This window comes from Hetaerina americana, unplaced genomic scaffold (genome assembly GCF_022747635.1).
Source record: "Hetaerina americana unplaced genomic scaffold, ioHetAmer1.1.p SCAF_36, whole genome shotgun sequence".
NCBI classification, from domain to species: Eukaryota; Metazoa; Arthropoda; class Insecta; order Odonata; family Calopterygidae; genus Hetaerina; species Hetaerina americana.
Window position 1 is genome coordinate 2,565,766 of NW_027286941.1, and position 19,235 is coordinate 2,585,000.

Sequence of the window (19,235 nt, forward strand, 5' to 3'; positions counted from 1 at the left end):
CAAACCATTGCATGGTGAAAATAAGTATTGATACTAACCAACCAATGGAGAGCTTAAATGATAAAACTTACCTAAGGCGGTCTCTTACTCATGGAAATATGCAGCATTTTCTGCTCCTTCTACAGTCCCAAAACTGGAGCAACGTCTATGACCTTAAGTCAGTAGACGAAGGTTTCAATTACTTTTATTCAATTTTCAAACAATTTTGAATTGTGTTTTCCAGTAACACATCATAAAATATTTCATAGAACAAAATGTAAGCCATGGCTAACTGATGAGATCCGTTACTACTCAACTATCCTTAAAAAACTTGCCATCTCCAGTAGAAGTTCAAACAATCATGAACTAAGGTTACTCTATAAGGAATTTCAAAAGTATTACCGTAAACTGATTTCTACCATGAAAAGAACTTATAGTGATAATAAATTATTTATTTCCAATAATAAGTCCAAAACTACATGGGAAATAATTAATGACTGTAGAGGTAAGAAAAATCCACAACTCACTCTCCCAAAACTTTGTAACCCTGAAAATAACACTGCCATTAGCTATTCATCTTTAGCTAATAAATTTATCAAATACTACGTATCAGCTCCTTGTCTAACTACTTCTCCAGCCAATGTGCTTTTTGCAAATGCACCATCGTCAATGTTTGCCAAGCCCTGTTCTGAAACCAATCTAAAAACTATTGTCTCCTCACTCAGAAACAAATCCAGTACTGGCCCAGATGAAATTCCTGGTAAAGTTGTTCATCATTGTTTTGAAGCCATAAAAGCACCCCTTTTATTTTTAATTAATGATTTGATACAAGGGATTTTCCCATCCCAATTAAAAGAATCAAAAGTAGTGCCCATTAATAAAAACCATGGCTGTGTCAATGATTTGAACAACTACAGACCAATAGCCATCCAAAATACATTTGCTAAAATATTCGAAAAAGCCATTTATATGCAAATAGCATCTTATCTCGAAAAAAACTTCCTACTTTCAAATTCTCAGCATAGATTTAGATCTGTAAGGTCTACCACAACTGCCATATGTCAGGCAATCAACAGCATACTTGAGTCATTAGATGCTAAACGCAAAACTCTTGGAATGTTTTTTGACTTGTCGAAGGCTTTTGATAATGTAAACCACAATAGACTACTAATTAAACTCAATAAAATAGGAATTTGAGGAATTCCTTTAAACTGGATGAAGTCCTATATTCATAATCGCACTCAGAAAGTAGTGTTATCAGTTGATGGGTCAAAATACTATATTCATCCGAAGCATACTAAGTTAACAAAGGTGTTCCACAAGGTTCAACCCTTGGGCCACTCCTCTTTCTGATATACATCAATGACCTACCTAACTGCTTACCAAATAATGATGGAATAATACCAGTGTTGTATGCTGACGACACTAATGTATTAATATCAACACAAACATATCCCAGCCTTGTGGAAAAATCTAAGTCTGTCACACTTGCAATAAACAAGTGGTGTACAGACAACCTTCTAGACTTAAATGTAAATAAAAGTAAAATAGTATACTTTACACGCAATAATAACATGTCAGATGATCTGCTGGTAAAAATCAATGACCAATCAATTGAGCATGTGACAGAATGCAAATTTCTAGGTATTTCTCTATGTGCAAATATTTCTTGGGATACTCATATAAAAGCCCTTCAACACAAGCTCAGTTCAACTTGCTACTTATTAAGACACCTGTATGAAACTACAAGTAAAATTGTACTACTCGATTTGTACTATGGAGAAATTTATTCAAATATAACCTACAGTATAATATTATGGGGATCAGCTGCTATTTCTCAAACCATCTTTAAAATGCAAAAGAAAGCTATTAGAATCATCACCAGGAAACCTCACAATGCTCCATCAAGGCCTATTTTCCTTGAATTAAATTTGCTACCACTTCCGTGCATCTAAATTATGTTTTTAATTCTATATATAAAAAATAACATTGGCAACTATTCTCTTAACTCTGCCTATCATCATCATTACACCAGAGGCAGGAATGACATCCATTATGGGAATATAAGAACTAAAGCATTGAAATTAGGACCCAATGGAATGAGCATCAGATTATATAACAAACTACCCAAAATTATCAAGGATACAAAGGGAACTGCTGCATTCAGTCATAAATTAAAAAGATGTCTACAGCGCAATATGTTCTACTCGGTTGACGAATATCTCAACAATATTCCCAACTAGTAAGTTCATACTTTAAGTTTCTAGCAATGGTCATGGTCTGATTCATGTTAATGATAAATGATTTTTCTGAATTTGATATTGCATGTGCATGTTACAGCCAATGTTCATGGGTTTGTACCAAACATTTATGTAACTATGAGCATCATTTCTTTTATTTATCTTAACTGAGCCTGTGTCTTTGCTCCTCTTTGACGTGCCTTATATAATGCACATACTCACCCACCTGGTATTTTTTTATTGTGATCTATGGGCAAATAAAAAGTAATAATAATAATAATTAAAACTTTTTCCAAAATATGTAGCAGCAATTTTCTGAGTCGAAAAAATCATCTTCTTAGCCCAAGATAATTTTACTGTGAACATTTATTGTATTTTGTACATGTTGGAAGGTGACTGCTATTTATACTGTTGCAGCACTTCTATTTGTTGATTGGTATTCTTTCTTGTACTTTCAGCTAAATCTTGAGTAGTTCTGAGCAATAATTTCAATTTTCAATGTCTTGTTTACCTTCATTTTCATGAGTACTTTTGTATCCTGCTATCTAGTAAGTATTTCTGGATCCAAGCTGTGATTATTAACATCACATTCCCTTTCTACATTTGTGCTTGATGACTTAATATATAATTCCATGAAATTCTTTAAGGTGTTCTCCACAACTTGTTTAAATATCTCTCATTTTAATTAATATATAAGGGCTGACCAGAAAGGAACACGTTTCGGCCTAGCATGGCAATGGGTAAGACTAGGACTATCATCTTGGTTTCTAAACATCCCTACACTCAGCATGCATCCAGTCGTGATATTGTGCAGACTGGTTATACTTTTCTCTTAGCGAACTGTGAAAATGTGCGCTGCAATTGAAAATCCTGCAAATTTTGAAGTGCGATCTGTGATTAGATTTTTATTGGCAAAAAACCACAAGCCTATGGAAATTCATAGGCAACTTTGTGAAGTGTACAGAGACAGAATAAAGAGTGAAGCAGTGGTTCATTCAGTTTAAAAATGGCTGCACCAATGTCCACAAGTAGCCTAGCCTGGTAACAGATGAACTAACGGTAAAAATCAACAATAACATGAAAAATCACCATTTCACAGTGATGAATCTCTTGCTAGACATGGCTTGCAACACAGTGCTTTAACAGTGATGCAGAATTGCAAGCTGATGTAAACAATTGGTTAAAAGGTAAGGCAGCAGGTCTATTCAGAGATAGAATTGAAAGCCTAATGCATCAATTTGAATGGCGACTGTTTATAAAAATAGTCAAAGAATGTGCCTTTCAAATGTTTTTTAATAAAACTTTGTCTTATCCCTAGGGTCATGTTTTATTTCAAAGTGTAAGTTACTTTCTGGATGTGCCTGGCTGACAACTCGTGGGATTGTCTATTGCAGTGAACATTTTAACAGTTTGCAGGGAGCAAAGTAGGAGAACCACAGTCTGTACACTACCACAGCAGGATGCGTATTAAGTGAAGAGACGTTTAGACACCAAGATGTGGCTCTAGCCTGACCCACCGCCATGCTAGGCCAAAACGTAAGTTACTTCCTTGACAGCCCTCATATATTTCCTTATAGCTTTATTAGGTTGTATACCTTTCTTTAATAATTTTTAGCATTTCTTTCGTCTTTCTGGGATCATACCATTTTGTCCTATTTTCATACTGCTCTTTTCTCCATGTTTCTTTCACTTATCAGTTGCTTGTGTTTATGTGTTATTCTTTCTTCTCCCTAAATCTGTAATCACATTCTTGTTCTTTTCTCTCAATGGTATTCTTAATCATATCTATGAGCACTAATATGTGGCAAAATAATACTGAATTCTTGAAGATGGAAAATTGTCATTCTTTTTGATGACAGTGTTTTTTGTGGTATTCATCACATAGTTGAAATCTTTATAGTTTTGAATTTAGATGTCAATACCCTTGAATTCAACTGAATTACTTTTATGATAGACTCTCTCTTGTCTGGTCTCTTATAACTGGCTGATGCTTAATATAGAGTTGGTTTCTCCGAAAGAAGTACTCAGTCATTGCCTATGTAATTTTAAGGTTTCTAGCAAAACTTTTTGATAAAATTACTTGTTTCTCCCATAATTTTTTTATGAATTTGTGAATTCTAGAAAGGTGTTACCCTAACAAATCCAGGACTGTCTCATCTATCCCCACCCTCTTCTTGATAGGGGTTTTGCTTAAGCTTGCATCTGTCTGTGCGGAACATGCTTGAAACATCATCATTCAATGACAATTCAAATTAATGCAAAATTTTGAGTTGGTGTGTAATATTATTTGAGATGTAATTATATTATTGCTTATTACTACTTTAATAAAATTGCAAAGTGATTTGTCACAATTTAATAATAGTATTTCATTATGGGAAAGATCAACCCCAGCTGTACCCTTAATGGTTGGCAAAGGATATGGTGAGGGAATTTCAGGGTTAAAAAAAATTACATTAAAAATAGTGGGTTAGGATGGTACAAACGATTAAACCAACATACAATAACATAACACACTCTAGCTAAGAGGAAATTCAGTGCGACAGATATGGGATATAAATAAAGCAAAGGCTATGCGATTTTCTAGAAAGAAAAAGGCTAAGTTAAACATTAAAATAGGAGGGCAAAAACTAGAGCAGGTAGAACAGTTTCCGTACCTCGGAAGTGTTTCGGACCAGCACGGTCAAAGTAGTAGGGATGTAAGGAGAAGAATTGCGTTGGCAAAGAGGCTATCACAAGGAGGGAGTTGATGACAGGGACATTTAGTAAGGATATTAAGAAAAGACTCATAAAAACTTTGATATGGAGCGTAGCTATGTACAGTGCGGAAACGTGGTCATTGAAGCAGGAGGATAGACGTAGATTGGAGGCTTTTGAAATGTGGGTGTGGAGAAGAATGGAGAAGGTGAAATGGACAGAGAAGAAAACAAATGAGGAAGTACTTGGTATGGTGGGCGAAGAGAGGGGTTTGTTGGGAGAAATCCTATGGAGGCAGAAAAAGTGGATTAAGGCGGTGTTTACCGGCAGTGGGATGTTGAAGACTGCAATAGAGGGGAGAATGTTCGGCAAACGAGGAAAGGGAAGGAACAGGAAAGGGATGTTGGACGGAAGAGAGGAAGGAAGTACTCGGAGATTAAGAGGGACCTAATATAGAGTAGGTTGTTGGATTGTGTTTTGTTTGGAGTCACAAAATATTTATTTGGTAGTTTTGTCCATCCAAAAACCTACCTTGACCAGTAGATTACCTTACCTACCTACTCCAGCTTAGGTCTACTAGATAGCATTGACCCTCGTCCGTCGCATAGCATTCAAACACACAGAGCTTACAAGAGATTTCTACCTATGCCAGCGGCCAATCACATGCAATTATCCTTCTCAGGGCTCAAGGTTGTCAACATCCCACGGAAACACTAACTTGTGGCTACAATCAGCATTAGCACACTGAAGTAGAGGCAACTTTTCTTTACCATTTTTTGTCCAGGAACATTGGATTCACTTCTTAAATTGAATGTATTTATTTTTTGTCAAAGCTCTTCAGTACATGCTCATTCCATCCACATTATAGATATGAGATATCTGTAATTCATGGTGTGCCACCATTAGGACTTTTGACCCTCTTATATCATCAATATTATGCCTCATGCACTGCCTAGTCAATCACCACTTTCAGTGAAGTTCTTTAAATGTAAATATTTGGCCAAATCTTTATAATATATCTTGCCTGTCATTACCATACATTTATAATCCTCATGATTGCTGATGAACACACCGACTACAATGTCTTGCTATCTTTCATCCTTTATTAATAATTTTTTGAACCTGAATTCCATTTTATGGAAACTTGCTTCAAACCCAGGGCAAATAAATGGATGTTGGTCTTCTTCTTTTTCAGATCAGATAGTATGTTATGTGATACCAAATTCCTAACAGAACCCTCCCCCTCCAATATCTCAAGAAGCATTACATTGCTTTGTGATGTTACTCGGTGAAAGAGGGTTCAGTGCTAGCAATAGTTCTTTTAACAGGAATCAGATGGCATCGGATAGAAAATTTCATGAGGGATTCTATGTTAATAAGAAGATGATCCTCATTAAAAATTCAAAAAACCATAATGTCAAGGAAACATCTGTATGGGTAGTTATTTCCTAAAGTTTAAAAAACTAAGTTGCTGAATATCATCACCTTATTCAAAGCACGGATGCCGATATAATTATTGGGGCAGAAAGCTGGTTATCCACTGATATTGCTGACGGTAAAGTTTTCCCAAAATCCTTTTCCATTTACAGTAATGACAGAGCAAATAGAATTGGTTCAGTGTCTTTTTTGCAGTTAAAAATTCTTGCGTCATCAGGACTGAGGTAATGGTTTGGAAAGCATTTGGTGCTCAACTAAAAGTCCTGAATCCAAAAGAATTTATGTATATGCATTTTACAGGCCACCGCATGACAAAGATAATTCAATGCTAGAATTACATCAGGAAATCAAAGTGTTCTTATCCCAATGCAATGATTGCAACATTACAATTGGTGGAGATTTCAATGTCCCATCTATTGATTAGAGCACATTTAGTTTTAAAATGAGGGGTAAAGACATAGATACCTGCAAATCGCTATTGCATTCTTTTATTTTGAACTCCTCGCATCAGCTTGTCATTTCTCTAACTAGGGGTGATAAAATTCTTGATTTGTAACTGTGAACATACCCAAAAAAAGTCTTAACTATAGAAACTATAAAAAGAATTAGTGACCACAGGGCAGTACATAAATGCTAAGTTTTTGCTACATGAGGTCCAAAATAAGAAGCCCAAAAGGAAAATTTACTTGTTTAAAGAAGGGGACTAATTTGGCCTGAAGCGTGTGCTACAGAATCAATTTGCTAGTTATAAGAAAGAGTGTAATCACCCAAATGATAAGGATACATGGCAACACTTCCTTGAAGATCATGAGCTCAGCATTAACAAGTTCATTCCCAGTAAACTAACAGAAGATAACACAGAACCTAGATAGTACAACAGTAGTAGCATAGAGGAGCTAGATTAGTAAAACGTCGTTATGATACACTTAGTAGCATAACCAAAATATTAGAAGAGCTAGGCTAGGAATAACACACAGAGTGAAGGCTAAATTACAGATTAATGCTCTAGCATAAATTGGAATAATGTCTCTTTAGCAGTGATTTTGAAAATGTATCATTACACTCATCATGCTACGATAGGAGAGATCATGCCAATAAAATAAGAGAGATCAAGCATAGAACAGATAGATATAAGACGTTTTTTTCCAAGAATGATAAGGGAACACGATAACATTATCTGACCTCGGTAGGGTCAAAATTAGTCGTGTGTATTCACCCCCTGCCACACACCCTAGCAGTGGCTTGCAGGGTACTTCAAGTCTAAAAATGTATGGATGAGTATTGCTTGGATAATGAGCTAATCGAGATATAATGAGATATCCTCAGATTGGTTATAATTCCCAAAATATTTCCTCTTTTTCCCAGGGAAAATACAATTTCTATACATTTTCCAGTTTTCTTGGACACTAAAAACCCTATAATTTGTTTACCTGCAATTTTGATCCCTAAGTGATGACACATTTGAAAATATATAGAAGTAGTAGGCTTTTTTGGGTAACAAGGAAGTTGTAGCTTTTGAATTAAAATGAAGTTTGATTGCCCAGTATTTAACAATATATATTTTTCATTTGCATTCCTTTTTAAATAAAATAACTAAACAATAAATACTTCCACTTGATGTCTAGCCATGTAGTCATATCTGGCATGTCTTTTCAGTTTAAGCAGCCTAACTCATTGTGGCCAGAGAAGAGGGATTAGTAAAATTGGCTTGAACTATTAGCTTGTTATCACATAGTGACTTCTTAAAATTTGATCACACTTTGAAATCAAAAGCAAAATGAATGGTTTTTAGTTTTTTCAGTTTTGAAGTATAGTAAGACAGTATCTTCTTCACTCATTAGAAAATGAACTGACAAAAAAGTAATAAATTACATTTTTTATTATTCTTAATTACAAATTTCAAAACTGATTCACATATTTTCTAGTGGCTTGATGCCTAGTATTTTCATGCCATGACCAAGGATCAATCGAGAGACATGAAATAGTAGAAGGCGCTGACATCCAACATCATTCCCTTGACCTTTCACTTGAAGCACCTTAAAAGCTCTGCTGATATTGTTGCTGCAAAGTAAGAAATAATGTTAATGTTTGGAAATAATAAGGATAATATAAATATTTTAAATTAACTTTTGGTGGTTTACTTAGTATTATTTTCATCTACTTGCACATCAATTGTCATTTTAAAGCCTATACATTGACACTATTTATTGCTGAATTTGTAACTATTGTAGTGTTCATTTTTACAATTCTGAAGGGTATTAAAGAGGATTCAGAGTAATCACAAATTCAAGCTTTATTGCAAGCCATTAGCAATGGGATCAACAAAATACAATGATAACCGGCATGTCATTTTTGCCCTTCTTTATCCGTTTTGTTTACTAACAAGTGTGGCCATTATGGTTTACTTAAATTGTATTTAATATCAGATACAACTTTTTATTTATCACAAATTTTATCAATTATATTAATTCTTATAGCTGACATGTTGGGCATATTTGGACCAAAATATAAAAAATATTATCACCCAAGGGCCATTCAATTTAGCAATCTTAAACTTGCCACTCTGCATGGTAAGGTGCAATAATAATAATAATAAAGCAACATTTGCAAAGAAAATTTAAAATTTTTACCTACCACAACTGGAAAAGATATACAACAAGGTGACAAGCCTCCAACTCCTTGTATGATTTTATAATGACATCTTCAAATCTGAAAACAAAATAATCTAATTATAATAATGTAAAAATGCTTGTCTATCATTTGAATTATCGGGAAACATGAAAAATCATTATTAAACCATCAATTTAACAATGCTATGTAATACAATGCATGAATCATATTTTTCTATGAAATCTTAACAAAAATTAAATTAAAAAAATAACTATTGACATGCAGAAAAAGAAGAGGGCAGTAACAACAACGTCACCACACAGTAGTACAGACTTCCTTCATTAGAGTACATTTGATTGTCCATTAATATATTTCTTTTACATTCTTTCTTTAATATCTGTTTTCTTGATAGACTAACATAGGCTATTTAGTGAATTAAGAATATGTCTGTAGATAATGACTAACTGATTGTAACACTTTTCCACTTGATAAAATTTTGATTTTATGACTGGGTTTCGATGTATAACATCATCTTCAGGTGATGGTTTACCTGATGATGATGTAATACATCAAAACCCAGTCATCAAATAAAAAAAAATTATCAAGTGGAAAAGTGCTACGATCAGTTATTCATTTTGTTCGACTTCCACCACATTGTGCCTGAAGCTACTCAATATGCCAGTAGATATTTGAGCGGTCACAAAATAAGTTTGTATATTATACAGTAAAATATTATGATAAATTTCCCAAGTAATGAATGGTGAAATACAAAATTGGTGTAGGCTGGAAACTCCCATTGTCTCGCCTCAGATATTCAAGTCCTATACTTGAATATTTTTTCCTTCTTCAGAGCTAATAATCAAGATCAATATACACACAGGAATATGATTGAAAGGATACTTTGATGGAACATCTACTTCACGTTTTAAACAGATATAATTGAAGACTTACCGAGCAATTTCTCGTACAAGATTAGTTACTTCTGGTTCGGACAGAAGTGATGGCTCACACAACAAAGGAAGTTCAAGACCACAGTTCTTCTCCAAATTACATAAACGACTGTGAGTGTACTGTAATTTTATGCCAGTATCTCCATCAACCTATATTAAGACACAAAACATGCATCAATTACTGTTCTATGGATTATGATATCTAAAGCATGTTTTTTTGGAGATGGGTCGTGGTAGTCCAGAGGGTAGAGCGTTGGACTATTGACCAGAGGGTCCCGGGTTCAATTCTGGGAAAGTCTCTGGGCACCTGCAGCTCCACCCAAGCTATGTGACTTTTTGGGAACCAGATCTTCCTGGGAAACTATAACTGGCACAGGGAAAGGCACTGGCCCCCTACCTGGATGTGTGAATTTCACACGCCGTCCGGCTTAGTACTGGGTGAACTCTACCATCACCTACCAAACTGACCTTTGGATTTTAATGTGTTTATGGTTTTTTTATGGTTTATTTGAGCAAATGTTTTTGACGGCACTAAATTGGTTTACACTGTCATGGTCAAGCTCACACATCACTAATTGAGTGGGAACAACACACTCAGTAAGAATGAATTATAATTTAATTGTGCTTATTCGTTTGAAAAATTTTCATTTACTGTAATGTGCCGTTAAAACTTTGAACCGGCTTTGAATCTAAAAAAAAAGAAAATACTCAATCTTTCTCAGATTTCACCAATGAAGTTCTTTGTCTAGATCTAAACTATATCGTAACTCTCTCTAATCCCCACCTGTTCCCCAATGCCCAGGAGATTCTCCTATCAACTTTTCCACATGAAATTAATAAGAAATCTGTTCTCCATGTACATTTATTTGGTGCTTGAGTTTCAAGGTGTAGTGCAATGTGTTTTTCATTACATACTTTCATGCATATTTCCTTTTTTAAGAATGTTCATAGTGTTAAAATGTATCTGTATTTTGGACTTTCTTTGGGTTTGATGACTCTTATACCTCCATGATATGTATGGTCAGTGGACAGGAAAATTGCTATTATTACTTCCACTAAGCATTGCCAGTTATTACCAGTATGTTTTGACACCTTCTCCCTCCTCATTCCTATACACAAAGCCTGACCAGGTATCTCTTTTTATCCTTCCTCAACCACCATCGCATAGTGTTATCTAGAAACATATACTTAAGAACAATGTTCCGTCACCCATTCCCTCTCAGCCACAAGATGATTTACAATACCCATTGAATGATGAGGTTAAAAACCCATTGTTCACATTCTTGAACTCCCATGAAGTGAAATGCACACATCAGGTTAGGAAGGTCAGTTCTTTTTCCCTGAGTCATCTATGGTTTCCTGGGAAGATCTAGTGCCCGAAAAATCACACAGCTTGGGTGAAGCCAAGGACACCCTGAGGCATTCCTGGGAATCCAACCCAGACCCTCTAGTCAGTAGTCAAGTTCTACTCACTGAACTACCATGTCCCAATCCTTTTTAACATGGGACTCCAGGATTTTTTTGATCCCAGAGACCATCGCTTAGACCATCCCCTTTGATGTCTTAAATTTCTGCTGAAATCTAAACTGGAAAGTCTTTTGTAATTCCCAACAGCCACCACAACTACCACCCAAACCAATACACAATGATATAATTTGAAGCTCCATCATCTCACGAGCTTAAACCTTCTTCCAAACAATTCAGCAGACATCTTCATAAATCTCCTCCCCTAGTTCTCAAGTCCTTTTCTTAGTATAACAAGGTGCTTATTACTTTAACCAAAAACCATTTCTTTTTATCAGAAACTAATCATTCAGCATTGGACTCAATTTGAAATCCAGATGGTGTAAATGCGAACTCACTTGAAGTATATGGCTCCATTCAAAGTCATACTCCTTTTGGCGTCTCTGCTTAAGGTCATTAATAATAACTGCCGAGGTTCCCAATATTCCTGCAGTCTCATCAATCATATCCAATGAAATCTTTGTATCTTATTTGGCCATAAGAAGAAGAATGGACAAATTTAATAACTGCAAATGGATTTAATAACAGAGCTATGATGTTCATGTTACATGTTAAGACTAAAGAAAGATTATTAATACAACTCATAGCATTCAATTATTCCCAGCTAAACTTTGTGGAAGTTCATGTTCATTAAATGAAGAACACAACGTTTATTTTCACTGTTCTTCATTTACCTAGAACTAGTTTCAATGCTTAGGCGTCATCATCAGGTACCAGAAGGTACCTGATGAAACTAGTTGAACGTAAATAAAGAACAGTGGCAATATACATTGTGTTCTTCATTTAATGAACAATTCATAGGATGCATTAGGGAGTATTCATTTGGTCTTGAATGATAATCAAAACAGTAATACATAGTGCTCAACCAATATAGATTCATTAAAAGAAGCACTTGGTAGATAAAAAAAATTGAATTCAATCGAAAACATTGGGAAAAAAGGATTTTCATTTAAACGATGAGTAATCTTGCCTGAGTATTGATCTCAAAGTAGTTCATAAATACAATATTTCTTTCCTTGCATAAATATTTTCAAGGTCAAATATTTAGTAGAACTATTTTAAGGCAGAGAGAGAATTGTGAAGAACACTAATAATTATTTTTCAAAACTTGATGTGAAATAATTTTTTGAACCAAGAGTGTAAAATGCCATATCGCTATGGAAAAGCAGGCCATTAACAACTGCTTAGGTTCCCAATATGCCTGATGTATCATCAATCACTAGCTTGTTGGGAAAGCAGGTCCCTCCACCTTATGAACGCGAGTATTTCTAGATATAACTTTATCATATATCTTTGACTTAGACTTCATTCATCTTAGACCATAGTAGTCATGGGTTAGGTTGTTTGAAAAATAGTTCCAAGAATAATTGGGTATCAGAGACACCACCATTTTCATAAACAAAATAAATGCTAAGTAAATTTTATGGATTTAATACTCAATGAATTTTTAACCAAATGATCCAGGGCAACAACATTAGGACTGGTTAATATTTCCAAGTGTTCATAACACTTTCCAGACAGAATCTTTATTTATTTAGCCTAAGTCTGAAAACAGTACTCTCTGGCCTTTACACCAGACTAATAACAGTGAAAACATTGGAGAAGATTACAAACACCCAAGCCCTAGGTGGAGGAAAACCCACCCAGGCTGGAATTGAACCCATGACCCTTGGATTGGCAGACAAGGACGTTACTCCACCACCACAAAGGCCGGCTGGATAACGTTTCTTGGGTCCCATCCCTCAACACCTGTCCCTTTGAAAGTACTTGTACATTCATTTGACTGACTTCTACCAAGAAAACTCTCATACTGGTTATAACGACATAACAATTATGAAAGATCAAAAATGTAATTTTTCTTAGTCAAATAATCTCTTTTCCAAATCACAGTATGGCTTTTAATTTGGGAAATCTATAATTTTGGCATTAGAGTCCATAGTTAATTATATCATCAATGCATTTAAAGAGAAGGAGTCAGTCTCTGTGACACTATGTGATCTTAGTAAGGCTTTCGACTGTGTTAATCATTCAATATTACTAACAAAGCTAGAATATTATGGTATTAAGGGAGTTGCACTGAAACTAATGAAGTCCTATTTGGATGATCGCCACCAATTGGTTGAACTTGATGGCTGTCGATCTACAGCTCTTAAAGTAAAATGTGGTGTACCACAGGCCTCTGTGCTTGGCCCAGTACTTTTCATCATCACGATTAATGATTTACCTATTATTTGAAACCTACATCTGTTTTATATGCTGATGACACTACTTTTGTGCAAAAATGTCAACATCTATAAGATACAACAGTGCGATCTAGCGCTGCCCAAAGACAGGCTAAGGAATGGTTTACTATTAATCATTTACATTTAAATACGAACAAAACTCAGCATATTGTGTGCAGTCTTAAATAAAAAATTACTAATGTTGAAACAGCTAAAATACGAGAAATTTATATAGATACAAAACTTAACTGGGACACTCACATCAGTCAGACCTGTAATAAACTGAGTAAAGCTGTTCATACCTGTATGTTAAGAAAGCTCAACTTTCTCATTTCAAATGAGTATCATTTAACACTTTACCATGCCTTCTTTCAATGTCATTTGAATTATGGTGTTGAGTAATGGGGTCGTTCCCCACATGTTAAAAAAATTTGCTTGTACACAAGAGAGCTATTCGTGCTCTTGCTAATATACCACCACATGATTCCTGCAAAACCTTTTTTATAAGGTATGGAATCATGACTGTATTTAGTTTACATATCTTTAAGGCTCTGATTCATGTGAAGGTTAATCTGGAAACTTACCAATTAAGATCTAACATCCAAAACTACTTCACAAGAGGTAAATCAAATCTAAATACTACTTATTTTAGATTGTCATCAACTTGCAACACATTTCATAATATGAGCATACGACTGAATAACTATCTGCCTATTTAGTTGAAATTAGATGGTATCCAGAGTTTCAAGAGAAGGGTATATATACCTGGTCACTTGCTGACCCACTTTACTCATTGGATGATTTTTTTTGTGACAATCTTCATCGCACTTAAGAAATTATGTTTATATGTTAACTAATATTTATACTGACGACGTTTAATATGGTTGTACCATTTTTCAAAATGAATAAGTATTATTATTATTATGCACTTTTTGTGAGATAAATTGGTTAAGTAAGCATTACATGGATGTGAAATAATAAAAAAATAATCAGCGGCAATGCTTAGCGACCGGACCAATGCTGTTATTTAATAAGCACTACTCTTTATCTTCTATACGAAAATACTGGTCTGACAGATTAATATCTGTGCCATGGGAAAGAATAAAATGTAATATGACTTAACACAAAAAGTAGTTCTCGAATTCACCTGAATTGGAAAACAATAAAAAAATAGAATGTCAACATTTTAGAAGACTTACTTCATGCAAAAGGCTAATAAATAATTTTTAAAATGACTTACTGGGAGAGCTCAAAATCTTCTCTTTCATGATACATTGAGCTTCATCCAATATATCTTTCAAGAACACAGATGTGCCTTTTCTAGTGCTCATTCCACGAACTCTGCCAAATTTAACATGGGTCATTACTGGATGGCATTTTTCCTTTACACAGGAGAAAATTCCAAGCCTCTCCAAAATGGAAAATAAAGATTTAAAATGATTGCTTTGACCATTATCAACCACATACAGCATTTGGTCAAAATTATATCTTTTGTAACGATCAAGTGCGCAAGCTATATCTCTTGTTAAATATAAAGTCGTCCCATCACTTTTCACCAGTGTTATAGGTTTTATATGATCCTCCAGTTTCACTACCTGAAATGAATTTCACATAAGATTTCATACTCTGATTCATAACACATGAAAAGGGGATGAATAACAAATATGGATTAAATGAGTGCTTGAAATTCAACAACCAATTCCATACTTTTTTTCCGCAACTGTCAACCTCCAATAGACCTGTTTGTTCCATTTCCACAAGCATGGGCATAATTTTACAAGTTCTGTACTCTGACTCCCAAGCATATTCATCAAATCTTACTCCTAGCCTAGAGTACATATGGCTAAGCTCCTTTTCTGTATATTTCCTAATTTTTTCCCATTGATTTAATGCATCTGCACAAGCATTTGAACTTTTGAGTTCTTCCTTGCCTATGGCGTTATTCTCGAGGTCTTGGAATATTTCTCTCGCCTTTTCTGCCAATGATGAATCCTAAGAAATGGGCGGTTGGTTGAAGTTCATACAGATACACATATGGATACCGAAACCTCAAGAATATATCATTGACTGCATAAATAATTAAAATATACACTCAAATATAGTTAACAGAGGAGTTTAAATTAAATGAAATATTTAAGTACCTGAGAAGCCATTTTGTTGGCCTTAACATATGCTGAATACAAAACATTTATAGGATCACTTTCCAAATATTCATCAGACACAGAATCGACTTGAAGTCCTAGACTTAGTAGACCAAACTGTGTACCCCAATCACCAAGGTAGTTGATCCTGGTAACTTTATGACCAAATAATTCATAAATGTTTCCAATAAAGTTACCTATGATTGTAGATCTCAAGTGACCTAAGTGGAAAGGCTTTGCTATGTTAGGTGAACTGTGAAAAATGAAGATATTATTAGACCACTATTGTTGATTTTTAATCTCTCGATATAGTGTGCACGAAGGATATCGCCAGTCAAAGAAAGGGAACCACTTGCCTGAATTCTATCAGAACTGTACTTCCCTTGCTCACTGTCACTTCGTTATCACAATGTATTTTCTTTGACACGCATTCATTTAATACACTCCTAATGAATGCCATTCTATTTATCGAAATTAATGCCTCTTTATTACTATTAAATTGAACGTTTTCAATGGTATTATCCGATTCAAAAGAAAATAATGAGGATAATGATTTCTTCGGACCTAAAGATTTTAGTTCACTTACAGGAACATTCACTTGTAAAAGCTCATTTCTCGAGCTGGATACATACATTCCTTGTAGCATACTCTTTTGAAACGAATAGAAATTTTCACCTTTGTTACGCGCTGCATCTAAAATCTGAAAAACATAATAATTATTTCACAAAATAAGATCCCGTCGAGAAGAAACATAACTAAGCAGAATCCAAACAACCTTCTGAAGTATTATTCTCTTCAACGAAGATGCCATTTAAGATAAACTCCAAATTACAAGTTCATCTAAAAAAATCCGGCATCAAATCGTACTTCGCTCTAAATATATTTCGTTTGTCTCATGTTCCAAATTAATGTTTTTCGACTTAGGGCAATTTATAAGGTTAATATGAGTGGTAAAATTCTTTAAAAATACTAATGGTATTTAAAACCTAGCGTAAAAATTCATAGGAAAGAAACAGAGTGCATATATAAGATCAAAATTTCCAATTGACTAGATTCTAGTTCTGACGTCACCACCTGTGCCGTAGTCGCCATCTTACAGATTTGGAGTATCGGTTTGTACAGCTGACCTGTCAGGCTAAAGTGTCATTTCGCTGGTGGTCGTCGTAGGATTTGGGCTTTCTAAGCCCTTCCTTGTATATAAGTCTATTTATTTATTATGAGTGTTAAAATGGCTGGACAAACAATTAACGACAGGCTACTGGCAGCCAGGCACAGCATTGCCGGCCAAGGGTTGGCGAAATCGGTATGCAAAGCGACTACAGAGGAATTGATTGGACCTAAAAAGAAGCATCTTGATTGTAAGTAAATACTTTGTTTTAAGGAATATAATTGGGAAGTATATTTTAAACGAAATCGTAATATTTGTCTGGTCTTCAGTGATAATTGTTAAGAACTTGTTTATTTCAAAGAAACTCTATTGTGGGTCAGGGTTTTAGTAATGTGTAATAATGGTCCATTTTTGGTTTGTTAATACTTTATTTACATTAGTTTTGAGGTTCACAAAGGATATGTTAGTACAGCCAAGGCACTGTTTTGAATTTTCACTCTTGCTTGTATTAGGTGCTAGAAGAGCATTGATTTTAGAACGATCTTCCAGTTCATTTTTGTTTTAACTTACTTTGTATAGCTAACGTTGGTGAAGTAGGGGTACTAACTATTTGAGTAAAGGTTCTTGTGCATTGCAATAAGCCTATCATAGTGCCAATTTATTTTATTTTCAGTCAGTCTTGTTAATTGTTGTAGATTAACTAGAAATGAGGAAATTTCCAATACAAATTTATTGTATAATGAAGTGGGATTTCGTTAGTGAGCACTTATAATTCCGGACGATTGTTAACATATATATATAACAATGAAGTAGATCATTGTTTGAAAATTGAAGTTTTTATTCAGTTCGTGTTGGAAAAGTAGAGAAATATATTTATAGTAGTTGTTAAATTTCTTCGATAAGTTCCTGTTGGGTTTCAGCTTGCAGCGTTGTGGAGTGATGACAGTATATCGCTAAATGTGGAAATGGAATTTAAATATTTATTCGCGTGGAAAATCACTAGTGTTACTGGCTAATAATGGTAATAACCCACTAGCTAAATGCACCACGATTTTCGAATGGATCATTCAGATTTTTAGAACCTCTTAACGATTCATAACCCTTCTAGTAGTCATTATAGCACCTCATTGTAATGATATTTATTACTTAATAATTATATTTGCAATCTATCAATTAAATGGACTTATAATTACTACTATTTGTGAAACCGTTGAATGCGTTTGGTACTATCCTTCTGAAATGCACAGTTGGGCATACTCGAATGATTTTTGAGATTCCCAATTAGAAAGTTTTTAAATGCTACATTCCTGATTCTCTAAATTTGGGTAATCCTGGAAGTTACTTGGGTACAACTTGTTCTTATATTGTTTTACCATGCATATTCTCAATTTTGCTGTCTTCGTCACTGTAGTTCGGTTTTTAAACCACGCTGGGTTACCGCCAGTTATTATTACCTTCATGCAAGGGTGACGCGACCTCATCGTTTATTGGTTCTCATCATGTCCTAAGAGTACGTGACGAGTCGCCCAGTTGTCCACGAGGAAAAGATGATTCGATGAAGATGTATTCTCATCCCAGCTTTCTGTTTGGTCTTACATATAAGTTCGCTGACCTTCACGAATGAAATAGTAAAATTTGACCTCGTCACTGAGACCCTCTTTGACAGTTCATCGCCCTCCCATTAATATACCGATCGAAGAAGTGATTGCTGAGTTCTTGCGTTGAACAGGGATTATTTGATTATTTTGCGTGGATTTTTGCCCTGAATGCGATTTCGTTCTTCAGCAGTCCTATAATTGGTTTATTCAGAAAATTTGCCTTTGGGTGTTCATATGTGAAGCGTTTTTTCACTCGTAAATTTATTCCAAATTGTAGTTACGACGTTGAGTCAAATAATCGACTTACACTTTAGACTGCGGTGTGATTTGCGAGCACGAACACTTACGTGTCTGCGTGGAATTTTATTTTTTTGTGAGGTTGGTCGAAGGGTGTCTGCGCTCAGGCGCAGTAGCCCTCACCTTTGGTATTTGTTTTTGGGTATTTCAGACTAAACAAAAGCGGTCGAGCGTTGTGACTAGCATAATCAAATTCGATAAGTCTTAAGTAAAACTGTAGAGTTGGCGTCATTAAATTTTTTTCTTCCATCCCGTTCTCCCTCGACCTCTTTCCCATTCCACCCCGTAATTCATCCACCCTCCTGTCCCCAACCCCACCCCCATCCATTCCACCCCTTAGCATTTCGTTGAATCGATCGGCCGACTTCAGCCGCTTCACAGCCGAGCAACTTAGATCTCAGGCTACTATGGAGGCAGTTGCCTCCCCAGGTCCTT

The 19,235-nt window shown here is 35.0% G+C and overlaps 2 protein-coding genes across 17 annotated transcripts in view; one reads left to right on the forward strand and one right to left on the reverse strand.

Annotated features, from left to right (window-relative positions):
* Positions 1–8,211: 8,211 nt before the first annotated feature.
* On the reverse strand, positions 8,212–16,664 carry ArgRS-m (arginyl-tRNA synthetase, mitochondrial). Its single transcript, XM_071589287.1, has 9 exons — positions 16,573–16,664; positions 16,154–16,497; positions 15,798–16,050; positions 15,364–15,648; positions 14,897–15,251; positions 11,773–11,900; positions 9,912–10,060; positions 8,985–9,059; positions 8,212–8,411 (listed from the first exon to the last, which is right to left on the reverse strand). Exons 1-9 carry the CDS (start codon positions 16,606–16,608, stop codon positions 8,261–8,263), a joined length of 1,776 nt encoding a protein of 591 aa, XP_071445388.1. The 5' UTR covers positions 16,609–16,664; the 3' UTR covers positions 8,212–8,260.
* A 223-nt stretch (positions 16,665–16,887) lies between these two features.
* The window catches only part of lap (phosphatidylinositol-binding clathrin assembly protein lap), a 105,909-nt gene continuing 103,561 nt past the window's right edge, over positions 16,888–19,235 (forward strand). For all 16 annotated transcript variants that reach the window (XM_071589300.1, XM_071589301.1, XM_071589311.1 and 13 more), the window contains exon 1: positions 16,888–17,155. In XM_071589300.1, coding sequence (XP_071445401.1) covers positions 17,014–17,155 — 142 coding nt within the window. In that variant the 5' untranslated portion in view covers positions 16,888–17,013. The remainder of the gene's footprint in view (positions 17,156–19,235) is intronic.